The 24571-nt window shown below is 43.0% G+C and overlaps 2 protein-coding genes across 2 annotated transcripts in view; both read right to left on the reverse strand.

Annotated features, from left to right (window-relative positions):
* The window catches only part of cUnh5orf22 (chromosome Un C5orf22 homolog), a 31233-nt gene extending 13621 nt beyond the window's left edge, over positions 1 to 17612 (reverse strand). Inside the window, exons 1-5 of the mRNA XM_079284975.1 lie at positions 17394 to 17612; positions 11485 to 11630; positions 9580 to 9729; positions 2328 to 2461; positions 1697 to 1989 (exon numbers count right to left, since the gene is read on the reverse strand). Coding sequence (XP_079141101.1) covers positions 1697 to 1989; positions 2328 to 2461; positions 9580 to 9729; positions 11485 to 11630; positions 17394 to 17465 — 795 coding nt within the window. The 5' untranslated portion in view covers positions 17466 to 17612. The remainder of the gene's footprint in view (positions 1 to 1696; positions 1990 to 2327; positions 2462 to 9579; positions 9730 to 11484; positions 11631 to 17393) is intronic.
* Positions 17613 to 21251: 3639 nt separating this feature from the next.
* The window catches only part of rnf2 (ring finger protein 2), a 13101-nt gene continuing 9781 nt past the window's right edge, over positions 21252 to 24571 (reverse strand). Inside the window, exons 5-9 of the mRNA XM_079285611.1 lie at positions 24495 to 24571; positions 24313 to 24412; positions 23971 to 24143; positions 22954 to 23143; positions 21252 to 22842 (exon numbers count right to left, since the gene is read on the reverse strand). The exon at positions 24495 to 24571 is cut by the window's right edge and continues 56 nt beyond it. Coding sequence (XP_079141737.1) covers positions 22741 to 22842; positions 22954 to 23143; positions 23971 to 24143; positions 24313 to 24412; positions 24495 to 24571 — 642 coding nt within the window. The 3' untranslated portion in view covers positions 21252 to 22740. The remainder of the gene's footprint in view (positions 22843 to 22953; positions 23144 to 23970; positions 24144 to 24312; positions 24413 to 24494) is intronic.

Genomic DNA, 24571 nt, shown 5'->3' on the forward strand with positions numbered 1-24571 from the left:
ACAAATCAAAACCCACCTTTTCAAAACTGCTTTTAATATGTGACCGACATTATGTGTTTTGTTTTTAGTGTATAGCTTTCTTTTATATGAATATTTTAATGTAAAGTGTGAGAATTATGAAAAGCGCTCAATAAATAAAATGTAGTATTATTATTATTATACCGATGGATGCCTTCTGTCTTCCACCCCAGACAGGGGACAGGAAGACAGTTACTTTGTCAGGTTCATGCATTGGCATGTTATTTTGAACACCTCTTTGTGTGCTGCAAGCCTAAAGAGACCCTTCCACTGTGGTCTGCGCACACAGCAGTGTCGGCAGCTACTGCATGTTCGCCGGGAGAAGGGCCGATGCCTTGCCTGTTCATACGCTTCTATCTCTTGAACATGTCGGCCTGTTTTTAGGGTATGTGCTCCTTGGGACAACACAAAAAGGGTGGGTGTTGTGTGGTGTGCAGGGTCTCTACAGATAGGGTCGCTTATCTGTTTGATCCTTCAAGGGTTAGGTCAGTGGTTCTCAAACTGTGGGACTACTTTAGTAATTGATAAATACATGGCGAACTGCCTGTACATGTTTACATTACGCCGTTAACAGGTTACGCTTGCGCATGCGCGATGGCCATGATCCTTGGCGACTCACATGATGTGTGGCTTAGTGTTCCAAATGAAGAGACATTTGGCGGGAACAGAAAAGCAACCGCAAGCGATGCATCCGAGACGAACAGCAAGCAGCCAAGAAGAACATATGATGACCCCTCTCTTGCTCTGGGGTTCACCGTGAACGCGGTAGGAGATGAGGAGAGACCAGTCTGTGTTTTGTCTGAAAACTAGCTGTGGATAGTATGAAACTTGATTAGTTTTTCACAGGTTGCACTTTATTGTTGTCTTGAAAAGATGTTTAGTGCAAAACAGCTTAATTGCAGCCAATTGCAATACGATATTTTTTGCCAAATTGTAGTTCTTTTTTGCACAGATATAACTTGATTTGCATTGTTCTAACAAAGTGATTGCACATTTTATTTGTTTTTGTCTGATGGAGCAATCTGGTTTACTTAAAAGTGATTGCAATTTTCTTTATTCTGTTATTTGAAAAAGCACAGATGGAGGAGTCACAAAATGTTGTTTCAATAAAAATTCAACATGGACCATTTTGTTGCAATTTTGTTGGGGCGGTGGGGCATGAACATTTTTCTTCCTCCAAAGTGGGGCGCGACAGAAAAAGTTTGAGAACCACTGGGTTAGGTCATGGGTCTACTCAGTTCAGTTAGGTACTACCTGGGTTGGCTGGGGCCCCCTACTTTTCCGCCGTGGTGGCCGAGGTTATAAAGAAGTAGGTTGGCTGTGGCAAACAAACCTTTAGTCGGTCAGGATGTGTGGGGTTGGGTCGATGTTATGTCGCTCCTAAACCACTCCCTAAAACAGGTGGAGGATGTTGAGCGTTGAGTATGCTGCCTTATACACTGTGGTGGGTTTGCGCATCTTCAGGTAGGCACATCCTGTACATTTTTGAACTTGTGCTTGTGATTAGAAAAGAATATCAGCCATGGAATCCAGTAGAAGACTCCATCTGTGCACTACGGTTGCAATGATGTAACATTTGTTAAATCAAGGAGTAAAAGTGGTCGGACCGGCAGGGTAAAGCAATCACACCTGCGGTAAGGAGCCACTACAGAACCAGAGGTGTATAAGTGGGATATACCTGTGTGTATAATTCCTTGAAGGGATTCTTACATGAGAAGAAATCCAAATCAATGTCCAAGATGTATGGTTCTGTCTCACTAAGAACTGCAGAAATTCTTTTAGCAACATAACTGGTGGACCCTTCATTGTCATCATCATCACCCAAGCTGGACATGTTGCTGCTCTCTGCTGGTTGCAGTAAGTCAGTACATCTAGAGAGGGGCGCAGAGCAGCTGGCCTCCCCAGCTTTATAGCATTCTGTACGGGGTCTCTTGGCAAACCATCCCTCTGTGTCCTCTTCAGTTTGCTTCCCTGTAATGTCCCACAGAAAAGCAGAAAACAGAGTCAAATGGAAATGTTATTTTGGTGTTTTTCAATTAAAACATAAAAACAATGTTAAATGAGTCAGTTGATTTAATGAATGTTCAACTCAACTAGACTGTGTACTTATGATATGGTAAATGCAGCCTGAGCAAATAACCCTGTTAAAAGTGTGCACCCCCCACAGGTGGTAGGGAACAAAACCATTTCTGGTTGGATATCGAAGTAATCCAATTACTAATGCCTCCAACTCTACTAGAGTTACAGGCATTAGATTAGAGACCCCGACCTGTCGACTTTCCACCTGACCTTAGTAGCTCATTCCACACCTGTAAGTGACCAGTGACTTGGTTGAACAGGATTGACTTTGACCACATTCAGCCGGAGAGGTTTTGAGTTCTCCAACTGCTTCTCCGAAAGATACAGACCGTCACTGAGGAAGTAGTTGTCTGTACTCGTTACCCTGCACAGAGAGTAGAGAGCAGAAACACAGAAACAAAGTGAAGTTCATGACAAACCAAAGAAGAAGGACTAGAACAAAACAATCTGTTCTACTTTTAAAAGTCCTGTCCTTGTAAAAGATATTACTGTTATCCATGAGACGCTCAGTTACAATATAGCTTCCCACCACCTGGTGGCGGTAATGCGTCAGTCAGTTGTTTAACAAGCTGCAATAAGCAGAAGAAGACACTCAGCTAGCCGCTAGCCTGTAGCGAAAGTTATGGATACGTTTTTAAAAAGAAAAAATGAAGACGACAGTGGTGCCATACCCCCCAAAAGTCTAAATGTGTGCGCAAGTACAACCCTGACTTTCTTAAGTACGGCTTTGTGAACGGAGGCAACGAGGCAGAGCCGAGTACTCAGTGTGTGGAATGTGGGCTAATGCTATCAAACGAAGCTCTGAAGCCTTCAGAAAGAAAGCGACACCAAGCGACGAAACATCCAACGCTCGTGGGAAAGTCTGTTGGGCTTCTTGTTGTGTATGCAGGTTTACATACACATGATAATAAATGTCTTTGTGATCATCACATTCTATCATCTCATTTATTTAACAAGGGTTTTGCCTGTTCAACTCCGCAAGGACACCGGCATCCTCGATCCCCTTCCGTTCCTACGGCTTGTTTGCGCAAATACGTCACAAAACATGTCCATGTCCCAGCATGCCCAAAATCCTCATCTTTGCAAAGAAATCATCGATTTTCTTTCATTTCTTATGGATTTTCCACAAAAGGAGCCCACACACACACTGTCCAAAGTCGCCATAACCGCTGCAAGTCGGATCATGCAGCATTTCGACGGGAAAAGACACATTACAGACCCGACAACGTGCTAGCGGATGTTACCATGGAGCTACTGCCTTCAGAAAACGCTCGTATTTATAGTACAAACCTTATCTTCCTCTTCTATAAGCTGTCAACCAACGTATAACCTCTGCGTAACTGAGCTGCCCGCACACTCGATCGCAGCCATTACGCACAGCAAGTCCGCTACTCACACACCATGTCTTCGACCATATATACATGGTTTTTGCAATTTGCAAAGGCTAAAAATAAAAGGAAAATAATATAATATCAAAATATAAAGGGAGAAACACCTTTAGTGTGTCAGAATATCATTTGGTTACCATGTGTCCATTTGGGTCTCCAAATGTCCTTTTAGAGCTCCGCCTGGATCTCTTCATGGAAGAAACACTGTAGAATGGTCCAATCTTCTTCAGATGTGAGGCAGTTCACTGATGGTGTACTTACAGCCCTATACTGTCATTTACCTGCAAAAATACAGCCACTGGCAGTTATTTATACTGAAAGATACTTTTTTATTTTATGCGGACAAAAATCTTCAATTTTTACTGACTCCAAAGGCCCACTGCTCTGTTTCTGTATGACCGACAGGTGTCAACACTTTTGATGCATATACCGGTAGTCAGAGTGGTTCAGAAGCTACAGCCATTTTAATGATGAATCTTCAAATGGTAGTCCTCCCTGGAACTCTCTCGGTGCAAAGCCGAAGAGAAAATATGTGGGAGGACGACTAACAGGCAGAGCCCAGCGCCCTGGGATTTCTGATGAGACTGACTGGCCTGCACTAGCACACGGGCAGAACTCCTCCTCAACCCCTGCACCCAGACGGACAAAGCCAAGGACAGCTGAGAAAAGTAAAACCTGCAAAACACCTCCACAACAACCAAGCCTACAACTTCAAAACAGATTTGCTCCATTGTCGCAGGATCCTAAATCTCCATCTGATGACCTGGATAAGCAGCTATCTCCTCAAAGCAGGGTAAGAACTGAGAGTCAATGTGAGAAAAGGCCGCAGGCAAAGCTAGTGACTGGGCCTGAGACTCTGATTGTTGGGGACTATGCTGTAAAAGATGTCAGAACACTGTGCAGCAAGAATACAAAATACTCTGCTTTCCGAAAGATATGGTCTCTGACATGAGAGACAAAATCCTGGACATCGTAGCTGACTATCCCACAGCGAAAAACATCATCGTGCATACAGGAAGCTGTGATATTGTGAAACAACAGTCTGAAGTTCTGAAGCGAGACTTTATTGATCTGTTAAACACAGTCAGCTCTGTCAAGGCTGAGGTGTTCATCAGTGGCCCTCTTCCACCAGTCAGAGGAGGAGATGAAGGATTCAGCAGGCTGTTTGCACTGAACAGATGGCTGTCACCTGCATGTGCTGACCATTCAGTACATTTTATCAACAATTTCTACCTTTTCTGGGAGCGCAGACATCTTTTTACAGCGCATGGAGTTTGTTTGAATAAGTCAGGGGTAAAACTGTTTACCTCAAACCTGTTTTTCTCCCTGCGTCACCCGTCTGTCCCTACTGCCAAGGACAAGATACAAGAGGAGTCTAAACAAGAGATAACCACACAGCATCGCCATGGAGACCTTACGGGAAGGATGCCCCCGCCTAACGACAGTCAAAAGGAGGAGTCTCCAACCTCATCATCAGGGACCGCCTCCGGTCTCCCACTTTCCACACCCTTCCTAGACGAGGAGTCTTTACCTCCCTCCCCAGCACCTACTTCCACCCCCCAAATTCCATCCAGGTCCCTTTCCTCTCTCACACACTCCCCATCCTCCCCCCAACTGGAGTTCACTGACCGCATGAAAGAGCTGGTCATTGCTGGAACCAAACACTCCTCGACGGTTCCACAACCATCCTCTGTCTCCCCTACATGATAATGGAAATAATTGATATCTTCTGGGTCCAGGCTACAAGGCTAATGACACCAATGACTCTCTCCAGGAAAAGTCGGGGCCCTGTATGCAGCTAGCCGTTTCAATTCCTGTCCTGCAAGTTTATAGAAAAAGAAAGGTGAGGCTGCGAAGAAACAATAGTAAACATGCAAACTTATCAATCTTAGCATACATTCCTCGTCATCCTGTCCAAATAAATTGGGCAAAGAGAGTTTTAACCACATTAAACCTAGCTTTATTAAATGTCAGGTCTCTGTCAGGAAAAACATTTTATTGTTAGGCACAAACTGGACATTTTGTTTTTAACTGAAACTTGGTTAAATCAAGATAACAGTGCAGCTGTTCTTATTGAATCAACACCTCACAACTTCAGTTTCATGAGTGAAACAAGAGCGCATAAGAAAGGAGGTGGAGTTGCTATTTTATTTAATGATTCTCTTCAATGCAAGCAGATGTCCTTTAGTCATTTTAGTTCTTTTGAATATGTGGCTCTGAATTCCACTCAAGCTTTATTCCTAAACATTTACAGACCGCCTAAATACTGTGCAACCTTCTTTGATGAGTTTACTGAACTGCTGTCTGTAATCTGTATTGATTTTGACTGTGTTGTTATTGTTGGTGATTTTAATATCCATGTTGATAATCCCCAGGACAGAGAGTCTATCGAACTATGTGGTGTCCTTGATAACTATGATCTGACTCAGCATGTGACAGGACCCCCCCACAACAGGGGGTACACTCTGGACCTAATCATCACCAAAGGTGTACACATTTCCAAGGTTGCTGTGACTGATGTTGCACTCTCTGATCATTTCTGTGTTTTCTTTGAGAGTGCAATCTCCTTGCACACAAATGTCCAAACCAAGGTTGTGACAAAGCGTTACATCTCTGAAAACACCAGTGAACTATTTATTCGGAAGTTCTCCTCCACACCAGCCCTCTCTTGCCTCTCAGTCAATGAGCTTGTAGATGGCTTCAATTTTAAAGTTAAAAATATTATAGATGCCATTGCACCCACTAAAGTGAAGGTTGTCTCGGGTAAGCAAAGATCTCCTTGGAGAAATGCTACGCTGGTCAGAATAGAGAAACGAGAGTGTCGGAAAGCTGAGCGCAGGTGGCGAAAAACTAATCTCCAGGTTCACTGTGACATCTATAAAGAGAGACTTTGCAATTATAATTTGGAACTTAGAAATGCAAGGCAGTCCTTCTCTGACATCATAACCAAAAACAATAACAATACACACGCCTTATTTGCTACCGTCGACAGGCTAACAAACCCTCCAGTGTCGGTAGCTGCTGAGCTCCAATCCACCTGGGCATGCAATCAATTTACCTCCTTTTTTACTGACAAAATTCTGAAAATTAGACAAGCAGTCAGTGCCTCCACACCAACCACAGGACATGTGTTGTCTAAATAACATCCATTCAAATATCATGACACAATTTCATTCAATCGACCGTAGAAGCCTAGAAGACATTATACATCTGAAGTCATCCTCCTGCTGCTTGGATATTCTACCAACACACTTTTTCAAAAATATTTCAAACTGCATGACCACTGATCTTTTACAAATTGTAAACACATCCCTTCTCTCAGGTGTCTTCCCACAAGCCCTAAAAACTGCAGTTATTAAATCGCTCCTAAAGAAGGCTAGTTTAGACTCCGCAACGATGAAAAATTATAGGCCAATATCAAACCTCCCATTTTTAAGTAAAATAATTGAAAAAGCGGTTTTCCAACAGCTGACCAACTTCTTGGCCGTAAATAACTGCTTTGATGTTTTCCAGTCAGGCTTTCGACAGCACCACAGTACTGAAACTGCTCTTGTTAAGGTTTTCAACAACATCCACTTAAACATAGACAATGGCAGAAGTTCAGTCTTAGTATTACTGGATCTCAGTGCTGCATTCGACACGGTCGACCATGCCATACTCCTAGAAAGACAAAAAATCTGGGTGGCACTCTCTGGCACAGCACTTAACTGGTTTGAATCCTACTTGAAGGACCGAGAATACTTTGTGTCTGTAGCTGATTACACATCAGAGCTGACTAAAATGACATGTGGTGTTCCCCAAGGTTCAATACTGGGGCCTCTTCTGTTCAACATCTACACGCTTCCACTAGCTCAGATTATGGAAAACAACAAAGTGTGTTATCCTAATTATGCAGACGACACACAAATCTACATAACTATGTCACCAGGGGACTATAATCCCATACAAGGGCTGGGTAACTGCATTGAACAAATCAACAACTGGGTGTGCCAGAATTTTCTTCAATTAAACAAAGATAAAACAGAAGTAATTGTTTTTGGTACCAAGGACGAACAATTGAAAATCACCGCTGAGCTTCAATCACTGATGTTAAAACCCACAAGCCAAGCCAGAAATCTAGGTGTAGTTATGGATTCAGACCCTCACTAAGACCAGGAGGGTGGATCACATCACTCCAGTTCTGAGGTCTTTGCACTGGCTTCCTGTCAAACAAAGAATTTACTTTAAAATCCTGCTGTTGGTTTATGAAGCACTGAATGGTTTAGGGTCAAAATACATCTCTGATCTGCTGCTACCTTATGAACCATCCCGACCCCTCAGGTCGTCTGGGACCGGTCTACTTTCTGTTCCCAGAGTCAGCGCTAAACATGGAGAAGCAGCGTTCACTTGTTCTGCTCCACATATCTGGAACAAAGTCCAGAAAGCTGCAGGTCTGCTGAGACCCTCATCTCCTTAAAATCAAGACTGAAGACTTTTCTGTTTGCTGCTGCCTTTAATTGAACCACATTCAATGAATATATTAATCAATTTCCTGCATTTCTGCATTTTACAACTGTATTTTATTTCTTACACTGTTTTTTAAATCTCCTTTTCTTTTGCCTTATGTTTTGATGCTTTTAATGGTTTTATGTGAAGCACTTTGAATTACCTTGTTGTTGAAATGTGCTATACAAATAAACTTGCCTTGCCTTTAATTTGGGCACTATCATCTAAGTCACTTATTACACACTCCAAACACAACTATAGACTACTAATATAAGCATCTAGAAAACGTGTCATAACAGCATGAAATCCTGGGCAGAAATCGCCGTTATGTGTACGACAAATCATGATTTGCACCCTGATGCTAGCAGCTAGCGAGCTAACCAATGCATTTAATAGCACTAGCACCCGTGGTGGAACGCGTAACGTAACGATGGCCTGCCTCGGTCAGCGCTAGCTGCTCTTGGCCTGTCTCGAACGATTCCGTCGTGACGCCCTTTCCGGTCATTACGCTGTCATTTTCTTCGGCGATCGCCAACCAAACGTAAATAATATTAATTCATACATATCAAATAATCTATGTGTCAAATTTCATGAATATATATGGACGTTTATATGTCTAAATACTATAGGAAAGTGACTTTGATGAGAGAAAGCAGAAAGAACGCTCGGGCGACGCTTAAACAGCTCGAAAGGAAATTAAGGAGCTTTTATTGCATCATTTGGAGTTGTTGAAGCGTGATATCTTATTGTGAAGGACAGAACTACGGTCCCGGATGTGTTGACAGCATTGATGGTCATTTTTGCGACCCTGGAACAAGCGAATATCCCCGAAAAACCAGCAGCAGCCAGTGTTTACAACGAGGATAGAAGTCCGTACGGATTAGGCCAAGAGCAGTGCACGGCTAATTCACCGGTGTTAGCATCGTTTTAACGACTCTGGTAAAGGCAAAGCTAACTGTAATAATTACAACAACATTTCGTTTGAAAGGTACGAAGTTTAACTTCAGTTTAACACCATTAAATCAACTGAAAACATTACACGATCATTTTTATCAACATTGTAAGTGAATTGTATTGAAACATTAGCTAAAAACTGTCCGGTTTGGGGTACAACTCCGTTACATACCTCCGGTTTTGCTCTCCGTGGGACCACTAGAAAGCTGTGAGTGGACAACCGTACCATGGCACTGCCCTTCGCCGAAACAAATCGTGGGGTTTTTGGTCCAGTTTTATGAAAAATTAGCAAAATATCATCGCAGATTATCCGTTTCAAAGCTAGAATCATTGACACCAACTGCATCCGGTTTAGTGCCGAGCTGTTTCCAGAATAAGAGCGGTCAATCCAGCATGGGCGAGCTGATGTTGAATTTTTTATGTTCAACAAGCTGTCCAGAGAATTGTTTTTCTTGCCCCTGTTTACATTAATTATGATACCAATTCAAAAAATGCACTAAAGGAAGCGCTACGTTCTTTAGTTTTGTCATGTTGTTCTCGTGTTGTAAATGGGCTACAACAGCATGTCGCTGTGCTTCCCTGTGCTGCAAAATGACAATAAATGGTCCTTGAATCTTTGAAGTGTGCCGCTGGGTGTGTTTAGTGCATGTCCTACCTGATGGTGGTGGTGGATGGGTCTCTTCCTACAGCCATCCTGTGCTCGCCCTCTCTGATCTGCTGGGCCCAGTATGGATGCAGCCACACCACACATGACACATGGCCAGCATAGACCATGGGCATTATCCAGTTTTCTATACTCAACTCACTGAAAAGAACCCACAAAGAAAACATAGCGTGATTGGTGAAGTCCAACACAATGTAACATTTTGCCTTTAAGAGCAGCCATCCATCCATTACCTACCCCCACATGTCCAACATCTTACACACATCCTACCAGAGGAGACTTCTGGTCTACATGGGAGAACAACCTACACCTCTCTGAATCCTCTACTTCTTGGCCTGCCTTTCGCTTTACGGCTGCTTAATAACCGCTTGAATTTGATCTCACCCTTTGATGAACAAATTCATTTTACATAAAGCATATTTTCTCAATATCGCTTCACATTGTAGGCAAGTTCTGTTTTGTTAACTTTCTCTTAAAACGCATCACCTGTTGAGTAACATAATGTTTGGTTCAGGTGCATGTGTTGGTTGGGTGATGGCTTAGCCAAATATAAATGACCTATTTATTAATAAACCAAATATTGAGCTTCCCATTGGTGTGCTCTTTGTTTGTGAAAAAGTGCAAATGTAGTGTTTGAATAAGATGACCTCACATATTGTTGTCCATTAACTGGACTTGAGCCAACCATTATTCTCCTTTCCGTGTCAGGCGGGAAACTTTACTTCCATTAGTACTATTCATCCATCCTTTCTATGAGACTCATATATACAAGCGCAACACGAAGACAGCTTCTAGACATGAACAAATGATTCACTATTCTGTCAAGATAGCATCTTTAGAGGTGTATGAACATGTATTTTATAAGCAGATTTCTGCACATGCAAGCCAGAGAGAAGTGTCTACTATCCTAAGACAACACACTTCACATCATCATGCTGCTGCCCATCGAGCTGTCAGCTGCCAATCATTGACAGTCACTTGTCTGTCTCCTTGTGTCCTATCTTTCAGTCATAAACATGACATTTGTCACTCAGTCATTGAGATTAATTAGACGCTCCGTTTCAGTGGCATTACTGAAACCACCATCAATTCTTATCTGAATTTAGAAACATTCCTCTCCGTCCTCCCTCTAAAGATATCAGTCGATTTAAGGATATGATAGCACCCAACTACTTTGGTGAACTAACTCTTTAACTCAGGGGTGTCAAACTCATCTTCACTCCGGGCCACATCAGCATCACGGTTGCCTCAAAGGGCCGGTTGTAAATGTAAGACTGTGTAAATGTAACTACTCGTAACATATTGGTGAATAACTCTCTGCATTTGATTATTGTTTATTCAAGTGTTAAAATATTGTACATGTAGTTATAGAAATGTATTTAAGCACATTTGTAATTATAACTTAAATCTTTTTAATTTAGGGTTCAGAAACCCACATTACTCTATCAAAGATCAAACTATTCAAGAAAATAGCAAAGACTAATATCAAACAAGTTATTACAATAACTTTGTTGAATGCTTAAAATCCTTTCAAGGGTGCGTTTGCACAATCCCACGTGAAGTATTTCATGTGTTGTAAAGACACGTTTAAAGTAGTCTTCAATGTTCTCACAATACATTTCATGTTACATGTACAGTAACCAGCCAAAGAGCTGCTTCTGTGACTGTGTGTTTAAGTATCTCATCATTTTGACTTTCTATCTCATAACTTCGACTTTCTATCAGCAAAATGTAGCCATCACAAAATGGACCCAACAGATAAACATCAGCCGCTGTCCATCTGTCTATCGGCATATACGCTGACATGCATGGGCAGCACGGTGAATATGGGTAAATGTTGACACATTGCTGCATCCCAAAACTTGGATTGTAACTGTGTTTGAAAGAAAATCCTACCTGAAGAGCTTCTCCTTATCAAACACCGTGTCAGCAGACATGTTGACGGGGATGAGCAGGTCGGGATGGGAGTCTAAGTGGATCATCTTGATGTTCTTCGGTGGGAGATGTCTCGATGCAATGGCACGATAAATATGACCCACCACCTAGTGAACAGTCAAAGAAGCAGCTTTCAGAACCGTGACACATCTGTATGAGTGAACTGGTATAATATCTAAGCTCTTTCAATGCCGTTCATGAATGGACTTTCTAGTCTGTGAAGAACTTCACATAACATGTCATTCACTTATACTCATGTATAAAAGCAACAGCACAAAGCGTGAAACAAATATGTTTATAGTATTTGTTGCATTTGAGATATTTGGGGTGCGCGCATGATCGTGCCAGGGTTGAAAGGTCCCCTACCGATTCATTTTCTGGTCCTGTTTGAGAGGTGAGGATGCTCCAAAAGTTACACAACAAGTGGAAACAGCACGGCCATGCAGTGGATGGGCTCGGGCGGGGCCAGCAGGCTCCATAGCGCCCAATCACACGCCATGATTGGGGGAAAGTTCCTTTGATGAACATATGTCATTTATTTTTGGCAAATTTGGCCTGAAGCAACAAGCCACGTTAGATTTTGTCCATTCATTTTTATTAGAGGACTTTATGATGCATGTTCACACAAGTGATGACTTAATGTTGTAAAACACGTATTCCCCCCCCCCGATCACTCGTCACTCACATCACAACCTGTGACCATACAGCGATTGGGCTCATGTATGTTTCGGCTAAGTTGGGACAGTTGGAACGCGTATTGCTCCCGTGACTTTACACATATTTCATGTCGGCTCTCGTTCCCAAACGGAAGTCGGCCGTTAGGAATTTTGTGCTGTTTTCACGTATTTTAAGCAAACGTCTCTAAAGTTTATCAGATTTGTTTCAAATTTGGTTGGTATAACTCTCCGACTACTGTGACACGAAATTGCGAAGGAATAGTTGACAATGCGGCATAAACACCTTTAAATCAAGCTCTATTTTCCACTTCTCTACCCACTCAAGACCATATTTACTGCCATCCCGGTAACGGAAATCCACCTCCATCAACTGTTTGTGAGTGAATGTAAACCGGCCCGTCCCTCTGAGTGACACAATGTTTAAGAGACGTTTCATCATGTTGTGGGCGATTGTCCATTTGTCCTGCATGTTTTAGTCAGCTGACATCTGACCAGTCTTTCTGTCGTTGCTACAGTAACAGCTTGCCATGTGGTGATTGGCTAAAGGGAGAGTGGAAGGGGTTTGGTGACAACAACACTGACATAATAGTGACACAACTGAAAATATTCATGTGGAAAATGCCAAAACGGATGTAAAATAGACAGCACACTTGTTTCATCCCGACAATATGTCGCCTTACAGTAATTGCCTGTACACTGCTTAATAATACACCATGTTTATTCGTGGATGTCATTTGTGTATTGTAAGAAATTTGAGCAAAGAACTGTATGTTCAGTAGATATAATAAGTGTTTAATAATTCATAATTAAGAATTCATAATTAGTCATAATCATAAGTGTATTGGGAATGCATAAGTAAGATAAACATAAAGCGTTGTAGGATTAGTAGCTAATAAGACATGAAGCTTCTGCCAAAGTTGCAGAAGTTTAACTTTTATACTGAAGGATTATTATAGAAGGGATTAAGCAATAACTGACGGTCATTGACTGTGTTAGGAACTCAGGGAAAGAGAGTCGTGGAGACAGGCATTTACAGAAGTGCATAGAGAAGTTAGCCAATAGAAATTGAGATAGACGGGAGGGGAGGAGTCGCGAACGAATATGTGGGCGGGGATAGAAGTGTTTTTCTGCCTCTTTTAGCGTGTGGTTCCCTGGGACGGCTGTGTCCTGGGACCAGAGGTAGTTTTTTCCAAAGTGGGTTAATATTGTAATATTTCATAGGAGTATGTACTCCAATGTTTAACTGTAATCGTACTTGCATCAGTGGGATTAAATCCTTTTAACTGTAAACCAGTTTTGGTAGTTATTATTGCAGCGTGTGAACTGCACGAAGCAGCTGGACACACGTGTGGTCTGGCCCTCCTCCACGTTGGGGTAAGTTTCATCCTCAACAGTATTAAGAATCTGAATCTGCAAGGTAGCCTCACGAGCAACTAATATTGACAAATGTAGTGAAGTTAAAAGTGTGTGAGGAATTTAGGTTTAGAAGCGTTTGTTAGTAGGATTTATAGTCTCTTTTATCTATAGTGTCTGCTACTTGGAGCACATACTCAATTCTCATTCATTCATTCATTCATTCATACATTCATACATACATACATACATACATACAGTAAGAAATTTGAGCAAAAAACGGTATGTTCAGTAGATATAATAAAAGTGTATAATAATTCATAATTAAGAATTCATAATTAGTCATAAACATAAGGGTTTTGGGAATGCTTAATTAAGATAAACATAAAGTGTTGTAAGATTAGTAGCTAATAAGACATGAAGCTTCTGCCAAGTTGCAGAAGTCTAGCTTATATACTGAAGGATTATCATAGAAGGGAGTAAGTCATAACTGACAGGATTTGAATGTGTTAGCTGCTCAAGGAGAGAGAGATGTGGAGACAGGCGTTTACAGAAGTGCGTAGGGAAATTGGCCAATAGCAATTGAGATAGACGGAAGGGGAGGAGTCGCGAACGAATATGTGGGAGGTTTGATTTAAAATACTTTTTTTCTCTCTCGCGTGAAGGCTCTCAGACGACGGACGTGTTTTTTATACCTGAGGAGCTGAGTTGAGTTTTTTGCAAATGGGGTTTTATTGATTTAATATTTCATAGGAGTATGTGCTCCAATGTTTAACTGTGATCGTACTTGCATCAGTGGAATAAAATTCCTTATAATTGTAAACCAGTCTTGGTAGATTTCTTGTTGGAGCGTGTCGACTGTACAAAGCAGCGGACACACGTGCTCCGGCCTCCTTCTCTGGGGTGTGACTGACACACACACACACACACACACACACACACACACACACACACACACACACACACACACACACACACACACACACACACACACACACACACACACACACACACACACACACACACACACACACACACACACACACACACACACACACACACACACACACGGGCTTTCACTAGGTCCAGTTATAGTTCTGTTTGTCCTACAATATCAAACACACCAGTACATGAACTTGACGAGGAAAGGTGACTAGTCCACCTACACAGCCTTGTTGTGTAAACTCCCACTCATGCAACCGCTGTTTAGTTTGTCTAGAGCAGGGGTGTCAAACTCATTTTCACTCTGGGGCCACATCAGCATCACGGTCGCCCTCAAAGGGCCGGTTGTAAATGTAACTACTCTTAACATATTTAGTTTAGTTTCCCGGGATATCTGTGACTTCCACAACACGTACTAAGCAGAAATACAGGTTATTTTTTCCATGGTTAATGGCGGACAGTTGAACAGCTTTCAGGGCGATAAGCCCCGCCCCCTCTCCGACACGTCCAGTGCGAATGAACACAAATAGCCCCGGCGAGACCAGCGGCTCGAATGGCTCAACTCAATTTTATTTTTTTTATACTCAAACATCTCCGCGACTTATTGAATGGCGTAATAATCGCCCGACACAACGAATCGACAATGAAATTCATTGCCAACTCTTTTAATAATCGATTTTATCGATTCGTTGTTGCAGCCCTACAGACAATTGGAACAGCAGCTTACTTGATGACGTCACCACCTCAGCTGGTCTCATGAGTTTAATTCGTTTTTTTCTGTAAAGTATTTTTACAATCAAACTAAATATGACAACCCTGCTGTTTTCATTTTCATTTAAAATCAAAAATGACATATTATTATTTACATATATATATACATACATACAATTATATATGTATATATACATATATAGATAAATATATGTATGTGGATCAGATCCCGCTAGCAACACCTCACATCTCCGAAATCGTCAGAGCAGATTTTAAAATCGGCTGAATCTTGACAAACCGACCACAGATTTGGTGCTTAAACAACTAACTTCTCGCCTCAAAACAACAGTGTCAACTTCCAGTTGTGTGATTTCTCCTCCGCCATTGTTTCCTGTTGCTGGTGCAAAATGCATTCTGGGATATTTGGCTGTCCCAAGTACAGACAAGTCACCTCCGATGCATCCCCGCTAAAATGGGCGGAGCCACATCCGGGCATTAGGACCGTGCTTGGCTCGATGTGAACTTTGAATTGGAACAGTACTTGAGACTGATGACGTTCCACGAGTTTACAAGTCCAGAGAAGTACACATGTTGAGAAAGGCACGATTACTTGTTGGAAATCCTCTTTATGGGCTGTTGCCTCTCCTGTCCACCTGTTGTGATACTTTTAATGTCGGCACACAGACAACATGCTATCTCATCACTTCGACTTTCTATCTCATAATTTCGACAATGGGGATATTTTTATTTTCACATCTAACTTTTAATTTTTGTAAAAAAAAAAATTATTTAAATTAATTTTCTTTTGCTGGCGGATTCGCGGGCCACATAAAATGACGTGGCGGGCCGGATCCGGCCCACGGGCCGTATGTTTGACACCCCTGGTCTAGAGCCTAAGATTTGCTTTTTACTTTTACTACTTGCATTCAAAAGTCATATGAGGTTAAGTCTTTTGTGAAGAGCTGATTTTCTGCAATAATCTAGACGGTGTTTTGCCGAGAGAACTGGTGCAGTTCTAACAGAATATGCCATCGCTGCACCAAACCAACAGGTGGAATAGCACCCATTTTCACTTGTTATTTGGTAAACATAGGTTAGATTAATAACCTTATTATGAAGTATAAAGGGCACGCATGAGAAAAGTAATAGCACACATGTCCATAACGTTTTACGTTTGAATGAAGTTACTACATTGAAAAACCTGGAAAGAGTTAGATGAAGAGAAATGAATCATTTTTTCGAACATTTCGCACCAGTAAACTCCGTGAATATGAGTCGGTGACGCTTCCAGCCTTGCTGACAGCAGGCCAACCGACCAACAACAACCAGAAACAAACCTTCATTGAAGCTGCAAGCAGCGATGGTTGCTGGTTGACATGGCCAGGTGTTTCCGTGACCTTCATTGCGCAATGCAAAGGTGACCCAGACTTCACAACATGTCTACATTACCACTGCATCATTCACCAGCAGGCGCTGTGTGCAACAGTAACCGGCTTTGATCATGTGATGATACAAAAATATCAGAGATGTGATACCTCTGACTTTCAAATGTTGAAACAGATTAACAGAACTAAAAGTTGCATGTTTAAATATGTATGTGTTACTATACCATCATTGTTGTGGAAATCATTCTTAATAATTATTGTGAGGAATAATTAACTGACATGTGATCAAACAGTCTCTTCACATATATTATTATTATTAAGGTGATCTGTGCAACTTTGTTATTCAGGATGTTTGTGTCAAATAAGTAGCCCTTCATACTACTGGTACCCTTGAAGTAGCTCTCAGTCTAAAAAAAGGTTGGTGACCCCTGATGTAGAGCATGGGGCAGGTTTGACCATACAGTCAACTTACCACAGCTCATTGGTTGATGACACATCATGTGAATTGGCCACCATGCCAGGGAAAGGCCGTTCTATCACAGCTCAAACTTCAGAGTTTTCTTCTCTAAAGTCTTTATATCGGACGGAACTCAGTCTCATACATTCTCTGGGAGGCTGCATTAAAGTGCAGCTATGACATTCCAAATTAATTCCAGGTTAACTGTCGATATATAAAAACGCCTTCATAACAATGAGCAGTAATGTGGAAGTGTGTCGGTACTGCTCATGTTGTTAGCTGTAACACATCAGGGCACGTTCATCATAGCTAGCTGGGCAACACGCATAACGACGGCAGGCTTACATCGTGGTGGTCCTCCACGATCCACACCGGCAGCTCCTTGTAGCACCTCTTCAGCGGCACGCAGCTCATCATTACCCGACAACAGCGCGTGTTTACTCCACGACGTGATTCTTCCACGACGTGATTATTACACGTTACTTTAGCTCATTAACGTCACGTCCTAGCGCCTCCCACTCAATCACATCGTTCAGTCGCGTGTTTGATTGAAGAACAAGCTGGAGCCATTAATGACCACCGGAAATAACAGCAAGCACTGTTATTCTGTCCGACTAGAAACACGGGTCAGGATAAAGACATTGGTTCCTAGTGTTTGTAATGAATAGCGGGGACAGAACTGTAAACAGTAGGTTTATTAAACGTTCCAGCCTGAGAAGCATTACACATGAGAAACAGTTGACTTTCTACACGACTGTGTAAAAACACACCATAAGATACAAACTATAGAAAAGCAGATCAGCATATATTCATTCAAATGAGACGTTTGCTTTTTGTCTTCCTGTATCTGAAGTTATACTTGGTACATGACATGACAACTTCAAAGTGTCTCAGTAAGCAATGTGTAGACTTCATTGTATCATGTGTGGTCTTAACCCAGTGAGTCTTTATAATACTGACGGCAGCAACCATGAAACAAGGTGTTTTACCGATAAAGAGCCTTAATAGTACATCTCAGTCATGCCACTCTTTAACAACAGAGTGCACACCCAGGAGGAGGAATACACACGGTGGGGTCAGAATTGTGGGTCTTTCTCTTTTCCTGATTTTGTATTCCTCCTTGATTCCTTTCCTCGCCTCCTCACCTCACGTCTTAGTCCCGCCCACACGAGATGCGAGCGGAGGAGTCAAGAAGAGACCAGAGGAGAGAGGAGTCAAGAAGAGACAAGAGGAGAGGAGTCGAGAAGAGACAAGAGGAGAGAGGAGTCGAGAAGAGACCAGAGGAGAGAGGAGTCGAGAAGAGACCAGAGGAGAGAGGAGTCGAGAAGAGACCAGAGGAGTCGAGAAGAGACCAGAGGAGAGAGGAGTCGAGAAGAGACCAGAGGAGAGAGGAGTCGAGAAGAGACCAGAGGAGAGAGGAGTCGAAAAGAGACCAGAGGAGAGAGGAGTCGAGAAGAGACCAGAGGAGAGAGGAGTCGAGAAGAGACCAGAGGAGAGAGGAGTCGAGAAGAGACCAGAGGAGAGAGGAGTCGAGAAGAGACCAGAGGAGAGAGGAGTCGAGAAGAGACCAGAGGAGAGAGGAGTCGAGAAGAGACCAGAGGAGAGAGGCAAAAAGAGCCGAGAAGAGAGGAGGCAAGAAGAGACCAGAGGAGAGTCAAGAAGAGAGAGGAGTCAAGAAGAGACCAGAGGAGAGAGGAGTCAAGAAGAGAGAGGAGTCAAGAAGAGACCAGAGGAGCGAGGAGTCAAGAAGAGACCAGAGGAGAGAGAGGAGTCAAGAAGAGACCAGAGGAGAGAGGAGTCAAGAAGAGACCAGAGGAGAGAGGAGGCAAGAAGAGAGAGGAGTCAAGAAGAGACCAGAGGAGAGAGGAGGCAAGAAGAGAGGAGTCAAGAAGAGACCAGAGGAGAGAGGAGTCAAGAAGAGACCAGAGGAGAGAGGAGGCAAGAAGAGACCAGAGGAGAGAGGAGTCAAGAAGAGACCAGAGGAGAGAGGAGGCAAGAAGAGACCAGAGGAGAGAGGAGTCGAGAAGAGACCAGAGGAGAGAGGAGTCAAGAAGAGACCAGAGGAGAGAGGAGTCAAGAAGAGACCAGAGGAGAGAGGAGTCAAGAAGAGACCAGAGGAGAGAGGAGTCAAGAAGAGACCAGAGGAGAGAGGAGTCGAGGCAGCAGGCATTTAACAAATGAGACATCGGACCGTCACTTCAGAATGAATTAAATAGGAGGTATCGCAGCTGATCAGCTGTTCGTTGAGGTATTATATTTCCATGCTTTACCACCTTGTCATTTGCAAGTGCTTTCATCATTTCAAGTGTTCATTGTAAGAGGAGATGACTGCCAACAGCAATACAAATGGAAAGTTCCCATGTAGTCATTTTAAGTACAGTAATTCATCATTTTGATTAAACTTTGTAGTTTATGAACAAACAATTCTCAACTGTAGGCTCATGTTTTAAAATAAATGTATAACAAGTACATAGTGATAAAATATAAAAGGAAACAATCACATTCTGCAGAGACGTGTAAATGGAGATGAAAACCACAGGAGTCGTGTTAGTCCAGGATAACTGGGACAGAAGAGGAGACGGGTCAAACAAACAGGACTTTGAAGCAAGAGGCCGCTAGTGTTTCCTCCTCGTCTTACACTGATCCTGTAGCGATGCTCAGCCCAACCATGACCTTTCTCCTCCACACAAGTGGTTGTCGCCATCGACTATTTGTTTTTTATCCAGCTTGATAATACCTCTACTCTTCATATTACAAATTCACTTTAATATGGTTGAGTTTTTAATCATTTTATAACAGGAGGCCATGATCCCACCCAGATTGCTATTAAGTAATTTTTTGCAATTTATTAACCAGCGAGAACAGAAGCACTCTGTGTTCCATGTTGTACAGGTTCAGGCTCACTGTCCAAACAGATCGATGCAGTATACAGGTCTCACACACGCAGTATACAGGACACACACACACACACGGAGATGGGAGGGACGCTGTGGTTCCAGCTGTTGACCTTCGACACATGCCTATCTGGGCAGTCCAGTTTGTGGAACTTGCCGCTTTCTCTTTCCTGAAGCTAGAAGTCGGATGCAGTCCTTCAGTTTGTGGCAGCCTTCGTGGTGAGTCAGCTACACTCACATTACACCAATAGGCTTGATTAGCACATTCACAGGGAGAGTGATGATAAAATAAGTTTATTTTATCATCACTCTGCTCAGTCTTTTTAACAGACAACTGAGCAAAATGCATCTGCCAATGAAGACCATGAGATGCTAATCTGGACCACCAAGCGTTAAGATGTCATCAAATATCGCCTGCTCTGTCCTGAATGTAAGAGAACACTGACAGTCTTAATGGGCTCCATTTCTTTCTTTATTTATTGTGGTGAAAGATGTATCCATGAATGGGACAATAGTGTGCACTCTCTCTGCGTAACAGTGAGGAGATTCATACATGCAAACTTCACTTTTCTCTACATGGCAAAAACACCTCGAGTTTTTCCTCCAACACAAAGTGGTGCATCCTCTCGTCCACAGTGAGGCCGGTTAAAGAGTCGTTTGAATCATGCATGTTCTCGTGTAATGGTTGTGGTTCGTCCTGTGTACCAAATGAGATGCAGAGCGGAAAAAAGGCATCAACCCAACGGGACATTTACAGTACAAACATGTTTTAACAGAAGTCAGAGCCAGTTTCAAATGTTTGAGGGCTCATCCTGCACATAGGACGTTTACAACAACCAATCACAGGAGACGTGGATCGTAGTAGCTGAAGGAGGAAGAAAGGAAGAAATGTGTGCTTGGATGTAAGTGGGCAAAAACATTTTCATTTCAAGAACTGAATCTGCAAAGTTTCCCTTCCACCTTCTCCAACAGGTGATGGAGGTGTGTGTGTGTGCGCGTGTGTAGCTCCGCACAGGGCTGATCTCACTTTAACACACTTAACCAAACCCTCACCATGTGTCTGAAATAACTAAAACTGAGTAGCATCATGGATTCTACGATGAATGAATGCATGTCTGCGCTGCATATGAAGACGTCATTCTTCACATCCAAGGAGCGGCGGCACCAGCAGCATCCTGTGACCGCCCCCTCCCAGCGGTCAGCCAGCGGTGGCTCAGCAGCAGAGAGCAGCTTTGGGGTGACGGTGAATACTTTAATGGTCTAACTGTCCGTGGTGCTGCAAACATATATTCCCAACCAAACACACTCCTCATGTTACAAAAGACATTTATAAAAGAACGAGCCACAGATATTAGAGGACAGTTTGTTTCTACAGGCAAGAGATCAAGACAACAGCTACGAGCTTCTACAACAGTTCACTGTCTCCTCAATGAGCCACCTGTCACAGGAACACAGGGACGAGCAGCTGCATGTGTCCATGCTGGTAGAGTCAGAGTCACGGAGCAGCCAGAGCTCCGCCCACGTTACAGTCATTCGGTGACACACAAGCCTTCCCTCACAGACACATTGCAGCCATTCTAATGTTCTCCATGAAAGACGTGAAAACAAACAAAAATAATTACTTACAATATTATCAAAAAAAACCAACAAAAAGATAAAGACTATGTGCCAGAGGCAATCTGTAGCTTCATATTACTATGGAGATGCTTGCACTGCCTACAGCTGCTCATAACTCGTCACATTGGTCAGTATGAAAGCACCGTTTCTGAACATATGGTCCAACAGGTGTTCTCTCCACACTAACAGCATGTCGCACTGTGCCACACGGCTCCAATCACACGGGCTGATGTCACTTCAGACGGTCGTCCATGGAAGTAAAGACAATCCACTAATCATTGCAATTTCACAAGCAACTAAAACCTACGTTAAAGAAAATGAATCACAAGTTATTATTGAATTTAGAAAATAAAATACAGATGAATTTGTATGGTCTGAATTCCCCTCATTTCAAAAACATTTCAGAGTTCACAAATTCAGACAGAAGATTCAAAGCAAATAAAGATTCAGATCCAAGAGTTCAGGTCAATCATGTACATCTATTTGCTTGGATTTGTGAAATATTATTAAGAGAAACAGGAATAATTAGCAGAGCCTGGATCTGTGTGATGGTCATGTGATCCCACGAGACTCTAAAAACAATTACGGTTTTTAAAATAGCAAAACCTGATTTGACCTGAAGAGGGGAATCGAACCGTCAGAGTTACACATGAAGTGAAACCATGACGCACTGAGTGGTGCTTACGGCTCATGGTTGGTTTCCAGTGAGAAACTAATTATGATGGGCATCATTCTTTGCTTCCTTACATGTGAAATGACCGTGTAGAGGACACACGTCCATGTGGTGCATGTCTCCGGGCAGCTGCTGCTGATTCTACATTCATTATGCAGGTCCAATGTGTGATGCTGTAAGCATGAGACTGACCAGACCATGACCGCTCCAGTTGACCTGATGTACTGATCTGCTACCTTCTACTGAGAGAACAATAGAAAGAGACACGAAGAAAGAGACAGAGAATATAAAACAACGGGTTTCTTTTTACAAGAGTCCTTTTGAGGGTTTAACCAACCCTCACATCTCCTTCTGACACACCTTCCTCTCTTCCCTGTGTGTGTGTGCAGGTGTAGTCAAGTCCATATGTTAACTTCCTACTGGTGTGTGTGTGTGTGTGCGTGCGTGCGTGCGCATGTGTGTGTGTGCGCGTGTGCATGTGCGTGCCCGTGTGTGTTTTCGTGTGGGTCTACTTGTGTTCTTTAGTCGGAGCAAAGTAGAGCTCCATGGGTTTGTTCACCTTCCAGTACTTCTCGCTGACCAGCTCCAGAGAGAAGGAACCGTTCAGCACCTGTGGACAGAGTTTAGGAACACACATTAGATCAGAACTAAGTCCTGCTGTAGTACAGACTGGGAAGATGAAGCCACCAATCACGTAGGGTGAGTATAGGTCATGACTCACAGTGAACTGGTTCCCAGCAGTAGGTATGTAGATGGTGTACTGCTTCTCTGAAGCTGCCTCCACATTTACAGGACTGGCCTCTGCGTTTCTTCTCAGCTCCTCCAGAGCCAGCCTCACAGCCAGGTATTTAGACAGGTGGTCCACGGTGGCGTTCCCGGACGTCTTGATGTAGCGAGGGACGAACTCCACACTGAAGACACACACATGTGTAAATGAGCTGATCAGCACATGTAATAGTTCACAAAGGTCACAGGTCAGATCAGATCAGTTTGGACTCATTGATTGGATCAGCTGGGAAAAAAGGTATTTATTATTGAAGATAGTATCACTAATTCCCCCCCAAAAAATGTAAACCACCCTGAAGTCAGTGTGAACAAGCTAAATGTTGGTCATCTCGAGTGGTTTTTGTAAGAAATGGACTTTGACATGTCATCATCCACTCACATTCATACACTAGCATGCAAGGTGCCCGCCCACATTCACGATGGCCCCGCCCCCAGGAGCCATTTGGGTTCAGGACACCTCAACATGCTGGGGATCCAGACGCCAACGTTCTGATTGGAAGACGACTGAGCTCAGGAAAAGATTGTTTTTTTGAATTGATAAAAAGATCTTTATTATTATTATTAGTAGTGGTTTTAATGTAGTAGTGGTTTTAATGATGTGTTATGAACTGCTTAGAGCTCGTCTTTGGAAGTCATAATTCCCTCTCTAACATCTAGTTTCTATTGCAATGTAAACGTCCATCAACTGACCGCTCAAAACTACATTTTACAAGATTACATTTGGACACATCATAACATTATAATTGAACTTTGCCCAGTAATTATTTTTGCTGAACGCATCATAATGCAGCTCATTGGAACGTCCTTGCGTTCGCCATTTGCTTCCAACGTTACCAGCTCTCCTCCTGCCCAAACACATTGGTTGTTCACAATGTATCCGTTTCTTCAGAAATGTATTTTATATGCGACACAAGCAAAAGCCACAATGCGCGCTGTGCGTGTGCAACGCTACCTGTTGTGACCGTCGTCCTTGTCCATCAGGGTAGGGTGTGGCCTGAACACCAGTTCTATCTCGCTGGCACCCCCTTCAATCACAGAGTCTCCGCCCCCGTTCTCCGCAGCGTTGTCCATGTCCAAACCGCTGTCATCGCTGGTCTTGGTGCGCTTAATGCTCGGCCCTGCCTCCTTGGAGAACAACACACCAGGACAAAGAGTCACCCCATATTCATGTGTGCTTATATTCACACATTTCGCACCAACACAACCAATATTTTCACTGGGCACAAATTACAACTGATTTCTGAGGTTTGACACAAAATGCATCCATAGGACACACGATGGATATTGAACATACCTGGTTGCTGTGGACAGAAGCGTTGCTACAGTGGGAGGAGTCGCCGTTGTCCTCCGCGCCGCTCCCGTTCTCCACGGTGTGTCTCTTACCACGCTGCAGTCTGACAGAAACAAATGCACACGGCATGTGTTAGAGGGACGACTTTACGTTTGGATCTGCAGTGTGTTGGGAGTCCTGTTCACCGTGTCATGGCCTGTATCTTCAGCCCCTCCTCTATGCTGTGGGACAGGGCTTGCTGGTTGTTGTGTTTGCTGATGCG

The sequence above is a fragment of the Melanostigma gelatinosum genome (assembly GCF_949748355.1).
Source record: "Melanostigma gelatinosum genome assembly, chromosome: 15".
NCBI lineage: Eukaryota > Metazoa > Chordata > Actinopteri > Perciformes > Zoarcidae > Melanostigma > Melanostigma gelatinosum.